Consider the following 27,829-nt stretch of genomic DNA (forward strand, 5'->3'; position numbering starts at 1 on the left):
CTATGTGTATATTTACATTAATTTATATGTGTCTTCATGAATCCAATAAATTTCAAACTTAGCACTTTAAATCCGTTATTGATTAACGGATTAGACCCGCCATTTTGCTAAAATGTCATTGAAAATTTTGACAAAAATGATAAATAATTTTCAAATTTCATTATTATCATACACTGTTTTCTATACAATATATCTTTAAATATTTTCCATATTAAATTACTTATTCAAATTGTGATTCGAAACAAATTTTGTTTACACCCATTTAATAAGAAAAAAATTGTCCTATCAAATCATAAGTGATGGTGTTCCTACATTAATATATTCAACACGGCACCAGAGTGCAATGCCGGCTACGAAGCTGTGAAGTGAGGTGAGCAGGAAAGAAACAAATGTCTAACATATGATCGATTAACCTATATAGCCACTCTGTCGCTAGAATGCCACGGGTTGACAAATAAGGCGATATTCTAGCTAGTTTTTATCGTTTACATTAGACAAGACGATTAATTAATACATACTGTGTACATTGTTGCTGCAGTATGGTAGTGCTTTTCCAGGAAGTATTTCAAATGGTAATGGACTGGTCTCAATTAAAAAGAGACGTCTTTTAAAAAAATATGTCTATAACTTTCAATGCAACTTTTTGTTAAATTAAAAATAGACATTACGGAGAGACTATTTATATTATGACTTCATTTATTGCGATAAGAAATATGAGTTTATAATAAATGATATCTAATTATTTACATTATTTACATACATTGCGCAATGGCGGATTGTTTTATCGGCATTCTTTACCAGTTAACCTAGTGGGGCAAATAGACAAATATAAATATTTAATGGAATCAGGCGTTACCTTGCGGAAGTCCACCCTAAGTAAGAAAAGGACCAATATTTAGGCACTTCCGCGCATGCAGTGGTAGTCGTGTAATAAAGTGCACCGCCCGCCAGCCCATACACATGTAAATTGAAATTACTTAAGTATCTATATTTTTTTCGCAGTGAGCATCAAAACTTCTTTTTAAACACGTAAGGAATTGTTGTCTTTAAATCCCAAGGTAAAGTTTATTTCAAATTAGGAAACTTTTGACAGAAAAATTTGAAAAGAAGAAAGATGGATTTGCGAGGACAAAATAGTAAAAGAGTAGACATCGATAAAGAAGGTGAAAAGTTAGATATAACAAAGGAATTGAGAGTATTAAAGCTCAAAAATTTCTCTGCTTGCGAATGGACATCTATTTGAGATCAGATCGATAATATTAACTAGTTTGAATAACAGTAGTAAATCTCTTAAACAATTGAGAAGTATAAGTAAGAATTAAACTCACCCTAACGAAGATCAGAATCCTGGTGTCACCGATCCTGTATTTTCCTTCTGATACTCTGACCATTGGGAATTGCGTCGGGCACGAGCATCTCTCTACGAGATCTCTGACTCTCTCGTCTAAGCTTCTCAAGTCGTTCGTTACAAGCTGTGGCTGCGGACCGAGAGGTACAAGTCCCAAAGCAGAGTCATCAGGTCTCAATTCTTCTCCCGCTAATTCTCTTTCGATCTGCTTCTCCATTTGTACAAGCAACGGGGCCGGCATACCTAAGACTGCGCCTTTTCTAGCTACTTCTAGAAGGCAAAGAACAACGTGTTTTTCGTTTTTTCGTAGGCATAAGTCGTCTGTTTCGAAGAGTAGGCACTCCAGTATGCCTAAAGCACGGCGGCACCATTCGATGAAGTTGGAAACATTGTCTCTGGCGAAGAAGGTGCCGGCTTTAGCGGCCGGGAGCATGTTGACTGGAGGTCGGGTGCGAAGGGCTTTAGCGAGGATCAAGGCATCTTCGGTTTCCGGTGCTGGTGACTCTAAGATAAGTCGGGCTGAGTCCCTTACTGCGTTTGCGTGCTGAAACAAAAAAAAAACATTTTCGTCAATTTGTTTTTACTAAGATCGTTATTTTAATACATGCCTGGTTAAGATATTAAATATTAATCTATTGAGAAATTACGAGTGTATTGTAATAAAAAATAATATTTAACTTATTTCAAACAAACGAAACATTCGCATTTTGATTAACTTTCGTGAATTTATTTTGAGGACAAGAAAAAATAAGATTTAATTGGCTGATCAATTATTTACTCATACATAGATTTCTTTATTAGTGATGCCAAATAAAAAAATAAAATGAAATAAAACGAAAAGATAGGTAAAATAAATAAACAAAAATAATAAAAGCTTAAAAATAAATATTATTACGTAAGAATGTATTTCATTTGTGACAACGATTGTAATAAATGCATAGTAACTCACTGAATTAAATATATGAGTAGAGATTTCACGCGATATTTAATTGTTATTTGATTTTATGAAAATTCTACTTTTAATATATATTTACAACTAGCTGTGCCTGAGACTTCATCTGCGTAGAATTTAAGAATAAATTATATCGTTCAAGAATTTTTCTAAAATAAAAGTAGCCTAAGTTACTCATTATTATATCAGTTACCAGCCAGTATAAGCCCTTGAATAATCGATCCAACCATTTCAGTGATTGACCGCAACAAATACGGATAGACAAAAAAATTTTAAATGAAATTTAGTTATATATCGTATATATATATTCATGTGCATGTAGTGAAAAGCGATTATTTAAATATCACAAACAGACACTCCAATTTTATTTATTTGTATGGATTAGTAACAATAAATGTGGAGGACTATAAAAATTGAGAAATTCCTTTTAATTTATACACGAATATTTGTGCATGTGTTGTTTTGATTAAAACTAAAAAGATTTGAAGTTCTGTCTGTTTCTGATCGTTACTGTCACTGAACGTGACGTAGTAGCCGCTCCCAAAATCGAATACCACGGAGTGACGGTTGCAAATAGCTGACCAGAGGTCAACGATAGCGGGTCTTAGCCCTGAACTGTGTTTTATATGCCACGATTGAAACGTCAGAGTCTTTGTAGCGTAAACGACTTTTCCGATTTAGTCTCAATTTTTTCCTAATTTTCCGCAGAAAGTTTTCATCGAAGTAATTCAAAATGACTTAAATAAATATATCCTTCTGAATTCTATTATTTTTTTAATTTGTTTCAACAGAAAAGGTCCACATATTTTTGGTCTTGGTTCATCCGGATCTATTTATATTATAATATTCATTTAGATTTAATTTAATCTAGGTGCAAAGTCAAATTACCTGGTAAGTAATTTATTTATTTTTTTCATTTACAAAAAGAGACGGCTCGCGATCTACGATCGCAAGTGTCAGTTCTCTACCGTTGTCAAAATGAATTTATTTATTTTATAATAATCACTGTAAAATATCTCATATTAATTAATTTTATTAATTTGAAAATGAACGGCTCATGTCTTCTAGCAGTACAAAGTCTGTATAAAATGCTATTGTATTTCTTCTCTTATTATTCTTATATTTTAACAACTTTTATAGATTCAGTTTATTATTTAATGATAGTAAATATTAATGAAAACGTTAGAAACTAAAATTCGCACGGTATCCAGAGCCAGCGGGCCATTTTAAAGAAAGCAGCTTTAGATATAATCTGTATGACTGAGAAAAACAAGCGCAGAATAAATAGATTCTATTTTTAAGGTAATATGCAACGTAACGAGTTTTCTAATTGAATTCGAAAATGCCTTCAAGGCGGTGAAATAATTTTACCGCGTTGTAGCTGGTGCACTAAAAACTACTTGTTAATATTCATGCGTATGTTCATGATGCTTGTGTGGCTACTAACCTATATGGTAGTTTAAGTCAGGGTTGCCAATAATATAAACTATAAATATCTCATTCTATTTATTTATTAATTTTTAAGGCACATCGATAACTTAATAATACACTAAATCGTTACATCGAAACTTTAAACTACACATTTGTCCGATAGACAGACGTGAAAGTTAATAACGAAAATGTCGTTTAAATCGTTCAAATAAGGTACAACAAAACATTGTCTTAAATAAACCATAAGTAAAATAGTAAACGAAAGTTGGAAGTATGTAATAGTGAGTGTAATATATTGGAAGTATATATATATATATATATATATAATATATGTACACACACAAATATGTATATGTGTGTAAATATGTATCTTATGAATTACGGCCGTCTTTACAAAATTTGTAAAAAGGGTGAATAAATAAATAAATAATTAAACTTCGACAAATAAAGTCTGTCATAAAACCAAAGCTATCCACGATCCCGAATCTTAAGCAAGTAACTATAGTAAATAAAAACTTTACTACGAAAGAAACCTTCAAACTTGGCAGCCCTTGTCTCGTCTAAGTGTCCGCTGAAACTGCCGCGTCTATCCGCTAGCGTGTCTAGAATAAAAACTAACATAGTTTGATGTATCAACATCTCCATTGACATTGATAAAGAGATTTATTGCGAAGAATTTTCACTACACTTAACGTGATAGTATTACACGACAAAGGTATGTTGTAAGATATAAATTACTACCAAAATAGGTATAAATGTATACTTTGGAATTAGAAATTAATCTTTAATTATGTCAGTTAATCTACCGATCTATAATTTTTAAAGTGATCAGTGATATTATTTTTGAACGTATATGATTAGATCAGATGGATATCAAAATTATTTTGTGATGATTTTGAGTATTAAAGGTGTATACTTGTTTTGGAAAATTGTAAAAGTCCTCAGCTGGTTTTCTTTACGTATTTCCGTTGTAAAAGAACTAAAAAGATGGCGTCTACTTATAGCTTTATATTTTCATTCACTTTTAATTTCATGGTTCGTCTATATTTTTTCTGAACGCATTAATAAAAAATAATCTATGACAGAAAATTTCAAACCGCATAGTCATGCTATATTACCAGTATCAAAAACTGCACCACCTAATCGGACCGTCGGTGATGTGGAAGCTAATGGATGTCTTCAAGAGGTTAAAGGAAAAAAACCTAGGAGTAGTAACATTAAAATTGAAACGGCCAGGTCATATAAAAAGAAAACAAAATTCTAGGTGCATCGCCTGTAAGAATAGAGACAATGGGACTAAAAAGAATACGGAGGAGGCCACAAATGTCTTTAAGAGATAACATCGTGAAAATGGCAGACAGGATCAGATCTGTCAATGTTCAAGACAGGTTAAAGTGGAGAGAAATAAAAGGTTGAAAAAGACACAAGAAAAATATATAAGTTGTTTCTAAGTAAAACTTAACATGTATTAAGTTTTACTTAGAAACATAGTATAACAAATGCTTTTCCTACATTCCTATTCAAATTTAAACTCAAGAACGTGTAATAATAAACAACACATTTACATCGAACGCGTTGAACTCTTTTATTTGCGAACTGTTTACTAAGTAAAGTTAAGTAAGCTATTTAGCATCATAATACGTTAGTCGAACTAACTCTGAATTCGTAATGACCACTGAATACGTGTTGCAAAAAGATAACTTAGGCTATTTGAAGTTTGCTTCTGTAATACGTTATTTAAATGACAAAAGCTCTAGCTATGTTAATGGTTCAAGCTGAAATAATTCTGAAACAATTTTTTTCTTCATTTTTATTTAGAACAAGTTCTTTTCAACAAACAATTTCAGGTTATTAGTTTGAGATTACCTAATTATAATTATTGTTTTTTATACACTATGTTCAGGATTTTTCTACGGGAGCGAATCAGGAATAATCATAACGCGCAGAACAGAAAGCCGCTGGGACCTTAAGGGTCCGGAGTGGAGACTACGTACCGTCACGAGTAGCGTGGGACGCTGACCCACAATGTGGACAAACAACCTTGTTAAGGTCGAAAGAAGCTAGATGGAGGTCGCTTCTAATCAGTCCGGTTGGAAATCTATGGGAGCGGCTGTGCCCATCACTAAACACCTTATGGTTGAAAATAGAGAAATATTATCAGACGTAAAAATGTTAAAATAATTCGGCTTACTGAAAATATATGGCGGAGGCTTGAGCCAAATAGCGAACGTTACACTATATACACAAAGTTTTAAATTAATTTATCAATTTGTTTATTAAATATTCTATAATTTTATGCTACAGCAATAATATTTGTACAAAAAAATAAAAATCGAATGGGATTGCTAATCGAGTAGGTAACAAATCGATAATGATTATCAAAGAGTTCGTTGAACGATTTACATCATGAGGGAAAGCGAAGAAAAAAAAATAGGAACGTAATAAATGATAATGCCGGCATAATTTCACTTGCATTTATTACCCGCATACTTTGAAAATTACCGTCCGTGTAGTCGGAAGTGATAATACCGTGAAGTAAATAGGTTCAATGTATTATTAAACTCCCTGATCATCTAGACATAATAATCGTATTATCAATCTACAGTTTGTTTATATAAATTCAGCGTAACATCAAAAAAAAGCTTACAAGTATGAATTGGCTACTAACAGGTGGATTTTTTGTTAAATAATGATTTAAAAAAATTACATCAGATATATAAAGGCGTAAAATTGATTCATGTAAACACTCTAAATGGGTGAATGTATAGCTTGTTTTTCAGCAAAAAACTTTAAGCCTTTTACATCTATCACACATTACCCTGTAAAATGATCACGCTGAAATAATAATTTTCTCTATTTAAATGCGCATTTAAATAACTTTAGTACAAAGAGTTCAAGGATAGATAAGAAACAATAATTAATTTTAAAATCTATTAAACCTTATATTGAAAATGTAGTAATTTTTGAATAGGATGTTTTTTTTTATATGACCCCCGCTATTGGGGGCCTCTCCTACCCCTATTTATGGTGGGACAGGGACTTTATTTGCAATTTAATTTTTCACAAGATTTTTTATTTTCTCTCTCTTCTTTCATATTTTACTTTCTCTTTCGGTCTATTATCTATCTTTCATGCTACATTTCTACATTCTTACCCTTTTGCTCTGTTCATCAATCATTCTATCCTCTTTTCTTTTTACATTTTTTCATTTTACATTTTTATTTTACTTTTTTACTTATTTTCTATAATACATTATATGTCACATTTGAGTTTTATTTTATCACATTTTATCACATTTCTTATTGTATATTTGTATTTTTATTTTTTTGTATAACGTTTTTAACTATTTTCTTGCAACAAGCGAAGAATTCTTTCCTAGTTTCTTTTTCGCCTATTAGGGAGGCTATTGTCTCCTCCCTGATTTTAACGCCAGACCGGCACTAAGGATATAGAATAGGATGTTACCTACATATATTTACAGCAAATGAGTTATATATTCAACAATTTAAAGCTTTTGCATCTATCAAACAACCTGTAGAGTAGGTGAGATATTAGATCGATCCGCTTAGTGTGTCAGTGCATTAAAAGATATTGTAATTTACACTTCTGTTATTCCGTGGGCAGAGGCAGTCCTTGGTCTAATTAATTCAATTCGGAACTAATGATCGCTGCCCGCTCCGCAATAGAATTTATAATCGTTTTATTGAATTTATACAAACCTATCATAATAGTATAGCGCCGGTATGGCGAAACACTTTCACTTCAACTATAAACTTTATACCAATATATTTAGAGTTTAATATTGCTTTTATAGAGTATAATATGAATATTCATAGTATTGGTTTAGATTAAGTAATTTAATAATATTCAAGATGCATTTCAAACAATTATAGGCGCTTGTCAACTGCAGTTTTATTATCTCGGATCATTTATTGTATGCTTAATTGACGTATTTTTAATTTAAAAACTTGATAACAGGCAAGAAAAGCAGTAAAGTGGTTTACAATTATTCACAGTCAATGTTTGTTCATATCTATTTATAGTTTGCGAGATGGATGAAGCTGTAAATATCGTAACTAAGGCCTTTTGAGAGGTCTAAAGCATCGGAATGTTAAGAAACTTTTTAAATTTCGCGTTTATATGTTAAAATCAATCCGGGGTCATTGAAACATTCATCTTACGTCATGTAATGACCAAACGAGCGTGTGTTCGTGCCCGTAGAAGCCCGCATGTCTATCGCAAAGCGTGGCATTGCGATTACAATCGAGCTATTCAAATCGATAATCGATTCGCGACGCAGCGAGCCAATGCTAAACGCTTTGTTATTATTGTAAAAAAACTTAAACACTGGTAAGTTTGATGTTACTATAATTACATAAGTATAATTTTTTAGCATCATCGTCATTGAAAATAAATAAAGTAAAGAAACTTAAAATATACTTAATCTACAATCAGACTAATGTCTCTTAAATTTAATGGAATCAGGCGTTACCTTGCGCAAGTCCAACCTAAGTACAGAATGACCCTGTGTTTAACACTAATCGGTACACCGATATAGCTCCTGAAGATGCCCCGTGGAGGGATGAAACACGTGTTGAGTGATTTGACGGTGGCAATTGTGTAGTTCGCATTGTTTGCCGAATGCGCGTTTGTCAGCGAGCTGGCGGGCGGTGCACTTTGTTGCACAACTACTAATGCATGTGCGGAAGTGGCTAAATATTGGTCCTTTTCTTACTTAATGTCTCTTAAATTATCATTGTCATCATCATCATCATTTCAACTGTAAAGCGTCCATAGCTGGACATAAGCATCATCTATTGTTTCAATAAGACCAGTTGGAAGCGGCTTGCGGTGGACATCCTATGCATTTGCCGATGCGTGGTTTCACCCCTGAATCTTCCCATAGGCTATCAACTCTGCGTGCTATGTAACCTGTCCATTATCACTGCAACTTAACAATCGGCTGACTAAATACTTTCGTTCTATGGATTTCCTAATTCCTGATTCAATCGCGCAAGTAAAACACGAGCACAGCCCTCTCCGTATTTCTAAGAGAGACAGTGACTTTGACAATAAAGCATAAGGTTAGTTTTAGCGGTATATAGCTGTAATTAGAATTCAGAGTTTATTTATTAAATCGATTATATACATCTGTATTAAAAAGAGATGTTACATTTAGACTATATGTGCTAAAAGTAGATATGATAATTACAGTTTATAATTAAATAGTAACACGCGGATTATAAATCGTCATTGCCGAATCTATGTTTACACATACGTAGATCTTGTGTGATGTTTGACAACGAGGAAGTGTAAGTGTTACTCGCCATGAAAGTGAAAACGAGTGCGTCGACCTTGAATAAGCTGATCCGGGGCAGGTTTTTCGGAAATGAGGCTGTCGAACTTGCGGGTCAAGTCTGAGAGGTGATGTAGATAGATTTGCGTGACTTCTAGAGTTGAATAAATAAATAAGAAATATCAAATGTATTGATGCAATAAGATTTTGCATTTAAATACGCTAGGTATCAGGATACCATTAATATATATCTTTTAAATGTTAACATATACTACACTACATTAAAATTGCAATTTTGTATATATAAGCAATTGTAGTATCGTATTGCTTAGTTTGCTAGTCTATTAAATCATTAAAATTTCAAACTAGAATTCATAAATTCTTTATTTTATTTGGCATGGATTACATCTCTTACTGGTCTCAAAATTAGTCTACCGTTGGTTTGAATGATAAATTCCTATAGCTATATAAGAATAGGCGAAAGAAACTTAGCGGAACTAAGCTACCTATATATTTTTAAAATAAAATATAATGATATATTTAACTGACATTAAAATAGCCTAGAGACGAAGTGTAGTAACCATTTACACATAATTGTCTTTAGGCAATGTTTTTAAACCCATTAGTAGATTCAAAAAATTGTCAGAAGCTTTATGAATATTATATTTGGTCGTATTATAAAAATGCCATTGCCCACCAAAAAAAAAACTTTGTGTTTGGCAGCTCTCATTCTGCCAATTCATTTATTAAGTTTTTAGTGGTAGTTCTGGTCAGATCAATCCATCTTACTGGAGAGCCTCCACGAGATCTCTTGCCTTCCACTTAAAAAAGGCTTTCCCCAGATTTTCCATAGGACCAAATGGAAGCAGCCTGCATCCGGCTTCGTCGTCGTCGTCTACACTCCAGAACTGATATTAATATTGAGAAAGGTGGTTTGTGAAACGACTAATTATAAATATTTAATGGAATCAGGCGTTACCTGATCCATCAGACTCTGTGTTTGGCACTAATCGGTGTAACATAACTCCTGAAGATGCCCCGTGGAGGGGTGAAACACGTGTTGAGTAATTTGGTGGTGGCGGTTGTGTGATTCGCATTGTTTGCCGCATACGCGTTTATCAGCGGGCTGGCGGGCGGTGCATTTCATTGCACGACTACCACTGCATGTGCGAAAGTGGCTAAATATTGGTCTTTTTCTTACTTACTTATTATAATACTAGTAGTAGTATTTAGTTAGTCGACGCATTTCTCTACAATTTTACTAAATAATAACAAAAATCATGACTGAATATGTGATGTCGTTATCTATTAGAGAACAAATTTATATAAGCTTTTAACACACGCGTAAATGTACTTTAAATAGAAGTGTAATGATTGTTTAATATCGCAACATTCAAATTCCAAGCAGCCTTAGCGAACATTAAATAATTATTGAGATAAGTAAACGTTTGCCACTGTACGTTGTTAAGTTTATTTCATCCATTCATTAGCTATCGTGACAGGCGACAGGTTTGCAGTGACAGGCTATATATCATCGTGTTTAGTGATAAGCGCACATGAGCGAGCTTCGACACCCATTGTACCGATTTCTGCACTTTATGATCAATTATGAAGTCCGGAACAGGTAAACTTATAAGCTTATGTAATATCAGGCAATACCCGTTGGTAATTGATTATTCTTTAAGTTTTAATACAAAGTTGTTACATCAAATGAACTTACAGATTGTGCATTAAAAGTAATGTCCCTATCGCAATCTAAGTAAAATATCATACCGAACGATTTCTCACAAAAATAAGGGATCTTATTTCACGCACTGCCAGATTTTAGTAATAGCACATATTTAACTGATTTTGACGTTAAACGTTTGCTTCAATTTCATAACCTAAGAAAATCTGTATGTACTATTTCTAAGAGATAATAAATAACATAAAGAAAATTCAACAGTATAATTTTAAAATATTAATATACAGAGCAATGATTATTGTGTTAACAATAAATCTTAATTAACGTATATGACGATTTCCTTCATAAATCTTTCTCTTTTACTCAAAGCTTCACAATACACGGCTGACGGCTTAATTTACCGCGTTAATCAGATTTTATTGCATCGAATCGTCCGTTTCCGTGTATATCCTGAATAGGGATATCAAAGTCATAAATCAGATCGGTGAGATTTTTTATGAGTCAGTTACCCCTGATGAGGAAGCGGTGTGACCTTGCATGGCGCGTACACGGCCTCGAATGACTCGGGGCGGCGCCGACCAGCCCTTTTATGGTAGTGACAGTAGTACAACTCGCTAGATGGCGCTTCCACGTTGCCACCTTTGATTGCCTCTAAATTTTTCGCATTCATTACGGGCGCGTAGGAAACGCTTGACGCGCTTTTAATGGCCTCGCACGCTGCAAATGCCCTCTAATTGCTTTTTATCACCACTAGGTTACTAGGAAGTATATTGCTAACCAGTCCTTTTTTGAAAACTGCGTATATGTGGAATTTGTTCCGGACTCTATTGAAAACTACCTAACAATCTCAACCATTATTAACACGGGTTCTTCGTTGTTATTTTGACGAGTTCCGTAACGTAATTGAGGCAATGTATTGACGTTCTATATATCCAAAGACCCACTGACCATTTTTACGTTATTCAACTTTTTTTCATATATTAGGGAAACCTATAGTTAGATTAAATAACAATAAGACAACATAAATATTGGACAATATAAGTTTTCACAAATTTAAAGAAAAAACAATACAAAGTTATAGATGAATCGTAAATATTTTGTATGTTTGTTTTCGTTATCTTACGTTGATCAACCTCATCATTGTTTTAGACGTAAAATGTTGTTCCACAGCTGGACTTAAAACTATCTTGGAGATTTCCAATAGAGCCGGTCTTTTTTACAATTTTTCTGGCCTTGTTTTTGTTGCCTCTGATTCGCCTAATATTTTTATAACACAGACTTACCGCACAAAAATATTTTTTCAATTTTTTAACTATATTTGCAATTTCTTATTTTCTGTTTTTCGAAATTTCAACCAGAGAGAGATCTGAGTGGAATTGGTTGAAGGAAGCCTTTGCCAACTCGCAAACAGACGCTATAGAAATAAGATATTTTTGTTAAAATTTTAAGTACTTTTTTATTTTAAATAAAGGTAACGGAAGTATGTGTGTGGTGGCGACAATCAAGAATTGATTGAAATATAATTATACGTACCAGAGGTGATTGATGGCTGACGCAATAAAGTAATCAGAAAAAGATTAATTTGAGTAAAAACTTTTCCTTGTGAATTTAAATAATAAGACTGCATTTATACACCGACACTCTAATACTTTAATATTTACTGAAAATAAATTTAAACTATTCAATAAAAAAGTAATAGTTTTCTTTTCATTTAAATTTTACATATAATTTATAATGTATACATAATCAAATAAATAATTTTAAAATTATTAATTACGACATAAATTGTAATATTTTTGTTAAAAAACAAAAAGTTATTGAAAATATGCAAAAATATTTAAAAAAGTGTAATAAAAAAGCTGCGATGGCCGGGAATCGAACCCGGATCAACTGCTTGGAAGGCAACTATGCTGACCATTACACCACCATCGCAGATATGCAGAGTGTTAAAATTTATGTACAAATTCAGTTTTATAAGATACATAATTATTTTGAAAATTAAAAATTATTATTTATGTATATTCTATCTTTTCTTTAAACGTGTTATAATAAAGATAGCGTGTGTTTTAAAATGTAATAACATATAATAACATTCTATTACGGTGACGGTTATTTTTTATTAAATAACTTATTAACAACTTAAAAAGGTTTTAATAAGAATTTACGGACCGTAACATCCGCTTATTACAGATTCTTATCGTAAATCGACCGTACACGTTATCGTATTCGACTCCGAAAAGAAAGTAACCGTTAAAAAGGTGATTTAGTTTGTTTTGTCAATTTTGTATTTGTAACATTTCTAAAGTTATTTTTTTTATAACCCACTTGAGATGTGTGTCTATTCAATCAATAGGAAATTAAAAACGACTATGGTTTTTTTATTTGCACACTTTTTCAGCGTAAAAAACCTTTTTGCGTGTGCAAAAAAAAATTTGTTTCGTATATAAATTCGATTTAAAACATATCAGTGTTACCAAAATGTCTTTTTTATTACTTTTGTGCCTCTAACATTCCTACATTTTTTTTCTGTAACCGAATTGGATTGTGTCTATTCAGTCAAGTTAGCAGAGAAAATTAAAAACGGGTATATTTTTAAATTGCAATTATTTTTCCGATTAATAAACTTTTTTACACTCATGAAAATATTTAGTTTCACACATAGTTCATTGACATATCAATGTCTGTCAAGAAATCAGGTGATAAGACAACATTTTATGGTCTTTGTCACAATTTAATTTAGACACCGGCGATTTCCAACCGGTCTTATTGGAAGAGAGGCCTATCTCCGTCAGTAGAGATCCTATGATTTAAATGATGATAATGGTGATGTACAAAATAAATACAAAATAGGTTAAATATTTTCAGCAAGGATAAGGTAAAAGAATAAGATCAAATCAAAATTGATAATTTTTTAATTATTTTATTTTGTAAAGGTGGCAGGAACAGTAGAAATAGGTAAAAGTAGACAGTGTATGTCTGTTTTTCCCTATTTCTATTGTTACTATATAAATGAAATGGGTGAATGGATTATAGCTTGTGCGTACTCTTATAGAAAGGTTGTTTGTCTCAACAATTATTACTTTATGAATATACTGTACTAAAAAAGTGGACAAAGAGACGGAGATATAAGAAATTGTTTATCTAATATAAATGTTATACGTAATTTATTTTGAGTAGATAAGAGAGTTCATTTTTTAATTTAATTTGATAGTTATTTATTTATGTTCGATATGGTTTGAATCATCATATATTCAGCCATGAGTTGTCCACAGCTGGACATAAACTTCCAACAGGACCGGTTGGAAGCGGATTGCATCCTGCATATGAATAAAAAAATGATATATAAAAATTGACAACCCTATCTACATCGTGTGCGCCGGCGCGCGCTGTTTCGTTGCTTTGTAGATCGCCGCCGGTGGGTCGTGATCGTGCAGATTGCGCCGGTGGCCATGTTTCATGGAATTCGTGGACTTTGATACTTTTTGTACAAGAAACCGAACACGCTTGCGTGTGTTGGGTATGCAACGAATGTAGCAACAACCAAGCGGTTGTTGAATAAATATCACGTATCCTTAGTCTTTATGGCAAATCGCTCGAAGCATACATAGAATGTGATACTTATCCCTTTTTAGAAAGAGTACCGTTACATGGTATTTACCATTAGAAATGGCAGAAGGCAGGACATAAAGCGCGCAAAACAGATAGCCACTGAAGCCTTAAGATTCTGGAGTGGAGATCAGGTCTAGCAAGTACAGTATTGGATGTCTACAAGTCAAACGGACGACCTTATTAAGACCGATAGAAGATACTGCATATGTCTAACAATGAACGTCCTACGACTGAAATGACGATGATGATGTTCGATTTATGAATTTGTAGACAATTGTGATTGTCGTGGAAAAAAATATCAGAAGAGCCTATTTTGATAGAAGCTAGAATAAAAATTATCTTATTTATAATGGCAATCTTCAATTTAAAGATGAGAACTCCAATCGCTTTCTGATCGGAGAAGAATCCGTAGTAAACTCATTCAGGATTAGTTTTGTAATAATTTTTACTAATATGTTTCAAACAGCAAATAAAACTATTAATTCCTAAGCTTCAAAATCCTTTGCAGTATTATATACTTCTTCAAAAGTTTTTGATAAATCAACTTTTTGAATTAATAATGCATTTGCATGATAAACAGAGTAAGAGGAAATGGTGGGTCACATAATGTGTCTGGATTCAAGCAGCGCAAAGCTGATCATCGTGGTGATCTTTTGCCTTGCAATGGGCGTCTGTAGCTGATATGATGATGAAACAGATGAATGTTGCCACAACTTTGAAAAAAATAAAAAGGATTAAGAAAATATGTTAATCTTTGATTGTGATTAATTATGGACACCCTATCAAATCGCACTCTAACCTCCCAGTGCAACTGCGGTCCGGGCCGGTATGTCCCATACAAGATAACCCCTGACCCCGCGTAATTGGCCGAGCCGATTCCCACGCCAGCCGCTCTTTGTTTGTCCGCAAAATCTCGAAACGCTTGTTAGCTGAGACGCCGATCTTTTTGTCAATGCGTGCCCTCTTGATACACCTCCGTTCGTACGAACTTTCTAGAACGTTTGTTCTCAGATTTCTTTTGTCTGGTGAATCGTTAACACGTGAGTTTAGGGTTGTGAAAACCATTGCAATGGGTTTCTATATTTAAAGTCGTGAACGTTTAGCTCATTTGCCAGTTAAAAGCTTTAAAAATTTTACACTGCTTTTTATATAAGAATGCAACGGGCCAATTACTTCTGGCATTATAAAGTCTACAGGAACAGAAACTAAATAATATTTTAATATGTAATTATCCGAATTTTGAAAACGTTTTTTAATGTATTATTAATAATTGATTTATGGATTGGCTGTACCATACATTTATTGATAGAAAACCTTTTACATATGACATTCACCTTTTTGAAGGCTTTACATCTTTTTATAACCAATCACTCCTTATATGTATAGCAAATAGATTTATTATTAAACATAAATCTCTGAAGAAACGGTAGCTTATTTGTCGTCTATTGTTGCTAGCCTGTTTTTCTCATAGATTCGGCAAAGACGGTAGCCTAGTTCGATTTCCAAAATACAATTTCATATAATTCACACTTTATGCATTAATTACATAGGATTGCCACTACTGATTAGTTTCAGAGGATAGGCAGCGGCGTCTTTTACTTAATACACAATACAACACTGCTATCGCCAACTCGCCTATCATGTGTGGATATTGTGGTATATCCCCCAAAGGTATCATTAGCGGAGACATATGCCGATATATTTTAATATATGAGAAAAAAGAGAGAAAGAGAATGAGATTTATGTCTCAATTACTCATTTTTATACTCTTTTATTTCCTTCTCTTTTATTTTAACGCATCAATTAACCCTTTCTTTTCATGCTTGTCACTTTTGACGTTGTTCGTAAACTTCTACCTTTCAACCCAAGTAAAAAAGAACTGCGTAATATTGCTATAGTTACTCGAATTTAGTTACCGCATTTAAATATATATTCATATGTTCTACATGTTATTGTATTAAAGAAAGCTATAATGATTCTTGTTTTCTTTTCAGCAGATAGACGCTTTCTATAAGGCATAGGCAACTGTTAAAGATCGTTAAGATGACTGGTCCTGCGGTGCCTTAACTTCAGTCTACCTAGTGGGGATCCTAACCAAGTCGCGTCTACCTCCTCTTGAGGACTTTTCGAGAACCTTTCGACCCCGACGGCCTTGGTTGCACGAGCGATAGGCCCCGCCCTCTTGTCGGTGATCTTTGTTCTTCGCCGGATCTCCTCATTTTTGATTCGACCTCGCAACTACCATAATTTTATCTAAAATTAAACTTTTTATCTCATGTTTATCTCCTTAGGGCACATAATATAACCTAATCTCTGTTTATGTTTACCTCGCTTGGATCCAAGTAGGATATTAAATGTTACTACAATACCACCCAAGTTGCAGTGATTATTGCAACATTTCAGTGTTTGGGATGGAATTTGTTCCAGTCTCTTCGTACACGATACTCTGCAATTTATTAAGCTGGAAACATTAATATGAGCAATGGAAGCATTTTGAAATACGAGAAACTTAGGGTTGTCAGATGTGAATCCAGTTGATAAATAAAATGCTACGTAAATCGTCAATAGATAAAATAAAGTTTTAAAAAGGTTAATAAAGTTATTAGTCAATGAGAGGGCTGTTACAATGGATAGGCTACATAATACCTAGAGAAATGGCCACTGGAGCCTTAAGGATTTGTGTCGGAAACCCCGGGGCCGGGTAAGCGCAGCGCAGGATGTTCAGCCACATGGACAAATGAACTTATTGGGCCCTTCCTATGACGCAAGAAGTAGGCCGCTTCCAACCGGTACAAGAATTATTGCAAATAGTCACTGTAATATATGCTAGATAAATAGCGACTTGATTTTATTTTCTTCACCATGAATATATATATATATATATATACATTGGAGGTCTCTTACTGGCAACTTCAAGCGCGTATGACATTTTTTACAAGTATTCACTTGGAGCTAAATTGTTATTAAACCAAGAATACATTAAAATTAGAAGTATAAAGAAGTTTTCTTGTCAATCTTATCTATGGTGTAAAGCAGAGTTCCCCAAACTTTTTTGTGTCGTAGACCCCTTGCCATGTTTTTCCGTGCTGGGTAGACCCCCTACTTACCTGATATTGATTTCCTGTAAATTTCTAACTGTAGTGAAGTTTAGTGTTAAAAAATTAAAGTAAAAACACATGTTAATTTATACATTTATTAATTTAATTTAAATTAAAACTACTCTAAATACTACTTCTAGGTACTTTTATAAATAATGTAAATGTTTTGATATTATAAGATAGTATGATGTAAGTAAATAGGTACTATCAGTGTATGTGTTGAGACCCCCATTTTCATTTCATGGGTCCCCAAATTTTTGGTGGTCATAGACCCCCAGGGGTCGATATAGACCACTTTGGGAATCACTGGTGTAAAACCTGCTTTACTTTATTTACGGGGATTTACCTTAAATTGACTAAGTAGTATTTAAGTTTAACTAGGGGACAACGGGCGATATGAATGAAATAATAGGGTAATATAATTTTCTTAACTGACTTGTTAGTTTCTCAACGTCTGGTTACACTAATTTTATGAATGAAGCGAGTAATTATTTGGCGACAGATACCGGTGTCGCTCGTCCCACGCCGCACGTTTGCGGGCTTGCGCAACTTATCCCACGCCCAGTCCACAACTGGACCTGAATAAGGACCGTCACCCGGTTAATTACGAGCCATTAGATACCGAGCAACGCGCACCGCTGTCAGGCAAATTGCGCGAATTTGCAATTTCGAAATGATCGGGTGTGATAATTTGTCGAATGTCAGACTACATGCGCTATACATTTCAACGAAATCACCTCACGAATATTTATTTAGAATATTGGGAAAGTTTTTATTGCATCACTGGCTGCTTCGTAACACCTTGTACTAATAAGAATGTAAATAAAATGTAAAAAAAACAACATAAAATGGAAACGCAGTGTGAAATGTGGCAGAAGGAAGACGACGCTCGGAAGGCAACATATAAGAAAGTCTTAGAGAGAATATGTAAAAGACGCAACACGAGTATGTTTATAAAAGAAATAAAAAATATTGAAATAGAGGTCCCTGTTCTTAAAAATGATAGAGAAACGAGAGGACCCAATGACATGGTCATTGTAAAAAATACACTGCGTAATATCAAAGTTTTTTTATGTTGCAGTCAGACAGAAAAATAAGTGAATAAATAAAATGACCACTCGGCAGATAAAAAATAACGATTACTAATAAAAATAAGATATACAACATTGAAATCCTAACAGGTTTAACTCTATTTCGTATTCTATAAACTACATTTTGGACAGTGTGTCGGAGTTGTATCGATTAATTAGCTTTTTCTTTGATCAGACAATAAGAGGAACGGATCCACGACATTATACACGGTTGAAATCCGCATTAAGCGTTATGATGCATTTATTGTATGAACTGACAAGGTATGGAACAATCTATTGACATCGTTGTTACCAGCGAACTATAATTAAGAAGTCTTCAAGTCAAAATTGAATAGGTTTCTTCTAGGTAATCTTGTAGCATCGTATACCTCGACATTCCTTAACATCAGGCGAGACATACACCAAATGCTTTGTCTATAGTCGATTAAAAAAATATATCACACTGTTTTTTAGTTTTGATTGACGTCAAATGTTTGACTGCTAGTAATAGATGTTATATTTTATATTTTACTATGTAATTAAAATACAAAAAAATACGCATCGATGTGGTAATCGTCTGAGGTTTTCTCGAAATAAAAACTTCTTTCGAATATGTTTATGTTTCGTTAATGCTATATATATGCTGTGCTTTCTGCCAACTTAAAACCTGGATAGTTAAAAACGCGCATTTAATTGAAAATAGTCTACAACAAACTCAAACAGATTTTGTCATCTCTCTGGCAAATATGTTTAATACATTAGTTAGATCATATCAATATTTCATATAGAATTTGACTAGTTTTATTAAATTTACTTTAATAATTTGCTACATGATAATGCAAAAACATTAAACGTAACTACACTGCACATAATTACCCATGAACGAGTCACTAATTTTATGAAGATCAGAGAGAGATATAACAAGCTTATACTTATTTATAGTGCTTAAAAGCTCAAACTTGTCTTATTTACACTATTGCCTTCCATTAGATATACATATAAATAAAGAAGTGTTTTGTCAAGTTAAATAAAATCTTAGATAAATAAATGAAAGTCGAAGTTGAGCAACAAATTATCAGAGTAATGTTAATGTCAACTTGTCTCTAAAAATTACCCTAGACCTGTTTACAATTGCATAAGTCCGTCACACCTATATCTACCCCTTCACCGATCGCGGCCGCTCCTTGACATACAGCCCAGTTGCCAGCTGGGCTGGAACCGAACAATCGGAGGAAACCGTAATCTTTGCGACACAAGTAAAGCAACAACGGAAACTGCCAACAATATTTTTAAAACATAAATTGATGAGACAATGTATCCACATGGTTTTAAGAGAAATATACTGCCCGTTGAATGTGGTTTTTTTTTTATTTGACCCCCGCTATTGGGGGCCTCTTGTACCCCTATCGTGTATGGGAGAAGGACTTTATTATTTATTAATAATTTTTTTATTTAATGGAATCAGGCGTTACCTTGCGGAAGTCCATCCTAAGTAATAAAAGGACCAATATTTAGCACATGCAGTGGTAGTCGTGCAACGTGGCAAACAATGCGAATTACACAACTGCCACCGTTAAATCACTCAACACGTGTTTTACCCCTCCACGGGGCATCTTCAGGAGTTATTTACACCGATTAGTACCACAGACTCTGTGTTTGACATTCCTGTTATTCCTGTGGTTGACTGTCCTGTCCTGTTGTTTTCTTTGTCTCCTTTCATTCATCACATTATCATTCATTCATCTTCTGTCTTTCGCCACAATACCTAACATTCTTATAGCTTTCTTATCTCCTTACTTCTCTCGCTCCCAAAATTCACACCAATTTCTTCTTAGTCGATTACAATTGTTTATTTATTTCCTTCTTAGTTGTACAGTATTTAAGTTTTACATCTTTATTATTTTTCTTAAATTTAACTTTCTTACTTTGTTTTACATTGTTTTACTTTGTTTTCGTTATATGTTATTGACCTTTTACGATTTACAATAATTATTAAAGAGCCTGATTAAATAGAGTTCAAAACTTTCAATTATGTTTAATCTACGAGGGAAGTCTATGTCCAGCTGTTGACGTAACATAGCTAACTATGTCAACGACAAATACTTTTTACCATATTTAAATATCTCCCTGGCCTGGGCTTCCACGATGAAGTTCAAAGTAACCTTCATGGCTGGTCAGAGGTTGCTTGGAGTGGACTCGATCCATCCACTAAGGCCAGCAGGTAGATTGCGAATCAAAAATGGGTCTGTCTGCTCTTGCAGACGAAATGGTGTCGTGGTGTGGAAGGAGTGTCGGAATTGCAAGCATTTGCCAAAAAAATAAAAAGTTCTCCTCTCAGATGTATAAACTAAACCTAATAGTGACAGTCTCCTTGAGACGACGTATATATATATATAGGTAACCGACATTGGCCAGCATATATATATATATATATATATATATATATATATATATATATATATATATATATATATATATATATATACATTTAAGGGGAAGCCGTCCGCTGGCCAATGTCGGTTACCTTCGTTCATTAACAGACCTCTTTATTCCTGATTTGATCCAGTAGAGAAATTTCGAACTTTGCCGTCTTCTTTGCTCGTTGACTGATTATTAACTTGCCATTAAGGCTTAGAGTGAGTCAGTCGGTTGATATTTTATATAGATATTTAAAATGTATATAGGTATTTAGTTCTAATATTTCATCTATGATTATTCACTTATACTTAGCGTTATTACTATGCGATAAACAGAGTTATATTCTGAGTTGTATTCTAAAAATAATATCAAAGACGAAGCCGCTTTGGCGTATGCCGCCTTAAGAGGTTCTCTAGATAAGAGCGCTCTAGAATCACGTCTTCCTCATATTAGTTAAATTTAAATCTAAGATTACTTTACTCAATTATTAATAATGTGAAGATATAATAACTTACTACACTTATAATTTTTATCTGACTTACACTGCTGACTAAGTTGACATGAAATTCACCAGCTTTGAAAGGAAAAGGTGCAGAGGGAGGAGTATCCTCACACCTTTTTTAAGATTACGAAGCTCCTTGGGGACTGCCAGCATGGGGGGCTACATATATGCTACATACTACAGTTTCACTGGATTGGGAGGCCGGGGACATTTTAAATCGTCTAGGCAGACGCTCTATAGTAACTAGACTCAAGGACCCCTTCTAGGAAACTCGGCACCGCTCAGTATATACTATTACTGGTCAATAATGCAGGTTTGATATTCCAAGTCAAGAACGACCGAGAGGAGAAGGAGTAGGAGGGCCAAATTCGATTAGATAGGTTACTTGACTTACATTATTAAAATACTACCACTTTAGAAAGTGTCAGCACTGGGAAAAATGGCGGAGATAATATGACAGTGAAACTTGGTTTCTTACTTTGGATGACATTGGCAAGCAGTCGCTGAAGAAGACGTGAATGGATGGATGGACACGGGTTATGCTTGGGATTTCTTTATGAGACTGAATCAGAAATAAAGGGAGATATGTAGGTTTAATCGCAGGTTAGGACGACTTTGTTAAGGTCATAGGAATCACACCATGCAAGCCTTTACTAATTTGTCCTAAGTAAGAAAAGGACCAATGTATAGCTACTTCCGCCAATGCAGCAGTAGTCGTGCAATAAAGTGCACCGCCCGCCAGTCCGCTGATAAATGCGCATGCGGCAAAAAATGCGAATTACACAACCACCATTAAATCACTCAACACATGTTTAACCCCTCCACTGGGTATCCTCAGGAGTAATGTTACACCGATTAGTGCTAAACACATAGTAATTTGTCCTATCCTATAGGAAATCTATAGGAAAGGCCTATGTCCAGTAGTAGGCATAACGAAGATTAAACAATAATTATGTAATAGAAAATAAAGGTATAAATCTTATAAACACAATAAACGTTTTGCAATATTCGTTACACCTGCATAAACACGGGCAGGATGCGTCGTATGGCGGCAGGTGGTGAATGATTTCGACTGAGACCAAGTCTGTCGGGTTTTTTTTGCCACCATTAAAGTTTTTAATACTGGCAATGTAAACATTTATATATTTTAATCGATAGGCGATATATTTATATTTTATTTTAATGGTGGTAAAAGACCAGTATATTTCAGCCAGTGATAAATACATATAAATTGTTTTTGTGTGGTAAATGTAAGTTTTAGTCAAATCGGAACATAATTGATGAAGTTATGAATAAAAAAATGTAGATAAGTTCTTTTATATTTGACTATCGAAACATACACAAATGTTTTCAGAAATAATAGTTGTCACTTAAACAGATTACCGAAAAAATTTTAACTGTAAAAACTTTAAAATAACTTACTATGTATCGAGTACTAGGTAGTTAATATCTTCAAGTGACGAAAGTGATTTTAAACCAGTTTACCACAATAAAGTTCACATTGTACGTATTACAAATTCCAAGTTATCTCGTAATGTTTTGAGTCATTTTATACTTTTTATGTGGTTCCAATTTACAGCAAAAAACAAGTTTGATTATGGTTAACTGTCTTCCTAAAAATATTATGTATAAAATTTGCAATTACACTCAATACGTTTATACTTGACACCATGATATATTAAACTGTATTAAACCTTGTTAAGGCACTTGAATGGTTCCGGCATTACAAATCTAAGTAATCTATTTCAATTAAAGTGTATTATTATACTACTTGGCGCCTAGGCTGCATTAGGACACGCAGAAGTATTGTATCGCATTTATGAAACGTCGACACCAGAGTTCCTCAAACTTTTTTGTGTCGTAGACCCCTTGCCATGTTTTTCCGTGTTGGGTAGACCCCCTACTTACCTGATATTGATTTCCTGTAAATTTCTAACTGTAGTGAAGTTTAGTGTATGTTCAAAATGTATTGCGACCACAAAGCGAATACCAACATCCTACAACTTACACAATTTTATAAACATTTATAATAAATTTTTATCTTCATAGGTACTTTTATAAATAATGTTAATGTTTTGATATTTTAAGATAGTATGATGTAAGTAAACAGGTACTATTAGTGTATGTGTTGAGGTCCACTATCGTGGACCCCCATTTTCATTTCATGGACCCCAAATTTTTTTTCGCTGACGTAGACCCCTTGCAGGTTGTCATAGACCCCTAGGGGTCGATATAGACCACTTTGGGAATCGCTGGTGTACACTATTAAAGAAACTTTCTATAGAAGGTATCTATTATGTTTTGTGTATAGAGAATATAGATTTGGTAAATCGAGTATTCGATTTTACGTACTTTATTACGTCAGGCGAAACTTCAATGAATATACGCATTTCTACTTCCGTGCTGTTATTACTTTAAAACCCACTGGTTCTGGGAAGCATCTCAAAAGGACAACAATTCACTACATAAATAGGTCAACAATTAAAGAGTATCAAATAGCTTCAAAAACCGTTTTCCTTATCAATATATTGTTTTGTTTTCTATTTTACTTCAGTATAATAAAATTAGCTACATTTAAAATAGTGATTATTCGTCATGTAAAATTTTTAACTACATGGGACTGTATATAAGTAGGATTAACATTTGAGAGATGCCAGTATGAATAAACAACCAAAAAAATATGCAATTAATTGTCTAAAGCGCGTACACCTTTAGTCATCGATGTGCTGTGCGAGTAAGGTCAGATCAGACAATCGACCGATTAATTATTGCCAAATACAACGTGTTTACTCTATTTCGAGGACACTGAGTCACTCTGTGTTCATCATGTGCCGAACAAACGCAAGACGTTACTGTTGAACGATCAGGTGTATAGAATTATTATCATTATTAATATTAATATAATTAATAATTAATTAATAGGCAATAATTAATCGGTGTATATATATATATATATATATATATAGAGAGAGAGAGAGAGAGAGAGAGAGAAAGAGAAAGAGAGAGAGAGAAAGAGAGAAAAAAGAAGAAAGAAAGAGGTAGAGGACTAACCCTTACGATAGTAGGTCGCAGGTTCGATTCCAAGAGTACAATGTTATTTAATTCACACTTTGTGCAATAAAGCATTGCCACTGCTCGCGATCTCTGAGTATGGGCTGTGGGTACTATAATATCACACTGCGATCACCAACTCGCCTACCAAGCGTGGTGATGACGGTATATCCACTCATAGATATCTTTGAGGAAAGGACTATATTATTATATTGCTGAGGGCGCCTATGGGCTGAAACGAAGGTGATATATATATATATATATATATATATTTGATTTTTTAGGTGTAATAAAGATTGTGAAGCATTGTTTTTTTTAAAATGGTTCTAGAGGTATCGTGATATATATATAGGTAAAAATCTCTTTTATATATATACAACATAGTCAAGAGACATAAGACGTAAGTGTATAATAAAAGTTTCACGGTTTTCCAAAGTAACCAATTTTATGAAGGTTAGAAAAAATTATAAAAAGCTTATCCTTATTTATTATGGTCATATTATTACATCGCTATTTTATTTATACTTAATACCATGATTATGCACATAGACAAATACTATATCATGACTAAAGTACTCAATAACAAAAATGCGTATATTTTTAAACTGTGATAAATTTTGTATCATTTTTAAAATACAACGCATTAAACTTTCATAGTAGCATTAATGTATGAATTATATTTTTAACAACCTAAGCCGGCTAATATCAGGTTGTCACGCACGACGGAAAAACCATCAAATAACCCTGCAGTTATCCTAACGATGGCGCCCTAAATTAACTTTAATAACTTGAGGCAAAGGAACCATTAACATAAAGCCACGAAACATTTATATTTTACAGCAAGATAAAATGAAATAGTACAAAACATAAAGATTTTTAGGGCACACGGCGGTAATAAATATATATGTACTCTGTTTACTCACTGTGTGGATCAGTTTTCGTACGTACCTGCAAAAAAAATAAGTGATTAGTATAATATTTTAAAAAATAACTTGCCTAAATAATAACAAACATGGTAGAGATAAACTAGGTAAAAGACGATGCAAGAGCCAGAAAAAAATCAAACGAATTCAGCCGATACACTACCATTGCAAGGTATGAGTCTCTCCGAAATAAAAAAAAATATTGGCCTGTCACATTCTTATAGAAAAAAAAATATTTCATGCCTTAAAGTTTTTTGTAAGCAAATTATCCACACATTCACCACTTAAAAACTTTTACACCTATAACAAATCATCCTGTATAATCCGTATTGCATTATTTCACCTGCAGTTTACATAATGAAATAAACAAATAAACATTTTGATTGCTATCGCTTTTTAAAACAGTTTGTTTATATGTACATTTCATATTAAATTGGAACTTTATTTCTTTCGATATCTCTTTATCGTTTTTTTTTAATTTATCATTAATTAAAGAGATAAAAATAAACGGCGATGAATAAATGATACTGGCAACACTGCCACCACAAGTCCAAGGCATTACCCTTCTCTCTTTTACTGTTTACTTTGTATCGATTATATAATGCCATAATTTTTTTCACGTGGAACTTTGATCTCAGAGTCTTAACCTTCCTACTATGGATTGTACGAAGCTCTCTTATGTAGAAAAATAATTATTGATAAAATTAATCCGTAAGTTAATCCTGTGAAAATAATTGTGTTGTGCTAATAAGAGACAGCTCCCACCCCTACCCCAAAGAAATATATGGGGGATATACCATAATCACCAAAATCGAAACTTGTTTGCGAACTCTGCATAATTAATGCGCAAAGTTTTAAATCATATAAGATTGTATCCCTGGAATCTAACCTGCGACTAACGATCGCAAATCTTAGTCCTCTAACAATGGGCTGCATGTGTTGACATCTGTCAATATAATTGTTTTTTTTTTAATTCATGCGTGTTTGTATTGCTGGCCACTTTGGCCACGTTATATTTTCGACTTATTATTCTCGCGGTTCAAATTTAAATTCGAACGCCGATTTGAATTTGGACATCATCAGTGACATAATTTGTGCTATTGTTTTTGGATCTAAGTTTTTAGTAGATTTAGGTGGTTGAAAAAAGCTATAAATACTATGCATTTATTCTCGAATGTTTAGATTAATTCCTGTCCGCGAAAATACAGTAAACCCTATCTAAAAATTAATGATATTAGAAATATTTAATAACGTAATGATAACATAGCAATAAACACGTTTTCAAAATTCGGATTACTACATACAAAAATTAATTAACTTTCTGTTCCTGACTTTGTACTGTCAGAAGTTATTGGTCTGTCGCATTCCATAAATATATATATATATATATTTCTCGACGACCGTTTTATAAAAGGTGTTAGTAAATAGGTGTAACTTTCTTTGCTGTAAATATGCTATACTTTCACCCCTTTAAAATTTTCACATCCATAACCAAAAACCCTGTATGTGTAATATACAACATCGATCAGAGCTAGCTTTCATATACATTCTCATAAGGTATGCACATTTCTACAGACAATGTAATTTTGAAATCGGAGCCTTTAAAATTTAATATTCTCGCACGGAATTAGCAGATTGCGGTTATATAAGGTCGGTGCAATATCATACGGTTTGACCTGTACCGATGTCTACGGTTTGTATTGATTTCATCTACAATCCGATTTTACACATCATTGTCTCAATATAAAACAAAATTGCATTTACTCTTGGATTGCTTATGTCTTCATGTAATACTCGCAAAGGATACGATGTATATACCGTGGACTGTCAGGAGAACTAACTGATCTGTTCTTGAACGACTTCGTATAAATAACAGGCTCTCCGCTATCGGTTACAATCATATTTTTGGCTAATTCGGTCAAATAGCATGATGGCCTCCAGAAAAACTTGATTAGGTGGAAGGTATGTGATTATGGGGAGGTATCAGAAGAAAAATAGATGAAAAGGGACCCAGAAGGCTATCGTCAACCTAATGGCAGGACTATGTGCTGGACGTAATGAGTCTGACAATAACTAAAGCACTTCAAGCAGGTCAAAGAGACCTGGGGAAGCTCGTCGAATCCTCGACAAAAAGAAAAGAAGAAATATGTATTACATTTGAGCCGACTCGGAAAACTTCGATTCGACTATGCATATATGAGCAGATTCTGGTTTATCAAGTTTACACAATTCTTTTATTTATTTAATATTTTATTTATCGTGTTCCTGGCGAAAAAAATAACAAAAAAAAACTTTATAAATATCACTATGGTAGATCGATACAGTTAAAAGTAATAAAAACAATGTTTCAAAAATAAGTTCATATCCAACAAGTTACTAATGACTGACTTCAAGCTGGTTTGGCGTAAACATGTAGTATGTAATGTTTATAACTTAATTTAACTTTA

General features: G+C 33.4%; 1 protein-coding gene and 1 non-coding gene across 2 annotated transcripts in view; both read right to left on the minus strand.

Moving 5' to 3' along the window:
* The window catches only part of pigs (pickled eggs), a 98,333-nt gene that overhangs the window by 16,043 nt on the left and 54,461 nt on the right, over positions 1–27,829 (minus strand). The window contains exon 3 of the mRNA XM_068767428.1: positions 1,329–1,892. Within this exon, the coding sequence (XP_068623529.1) occupies positions 1,329–1,892 (564 nt within the window). The remainder of the gene's footprint in view (positions 1–1,328; positions 1,893–27,829) is intronic.
* On the minus strand, positions 12,572–12,643 carry TRNAG-UCC (transfer RNA glycine (anticodon UCC)). The gene has a single exon. It is a non-coding gene; the product is annotated as a tRNA-Gly (tRNA).

This window comes from Battus philenor, unplaced genomic scaffold, assembly GCF_028537555.1.
Source record: "Battus philenor isolate CCGP_79_NKW_IND1 unplaced genomic scaffold, ilBatPhil1.0.hap1 SCAF_23, whole genome shotgun sequence".
NCBI lineage: Eukaryota > Metazoa > Arthropoda > Insecta > Lepidoptera > Papilionidae > Battus > Battus philenor.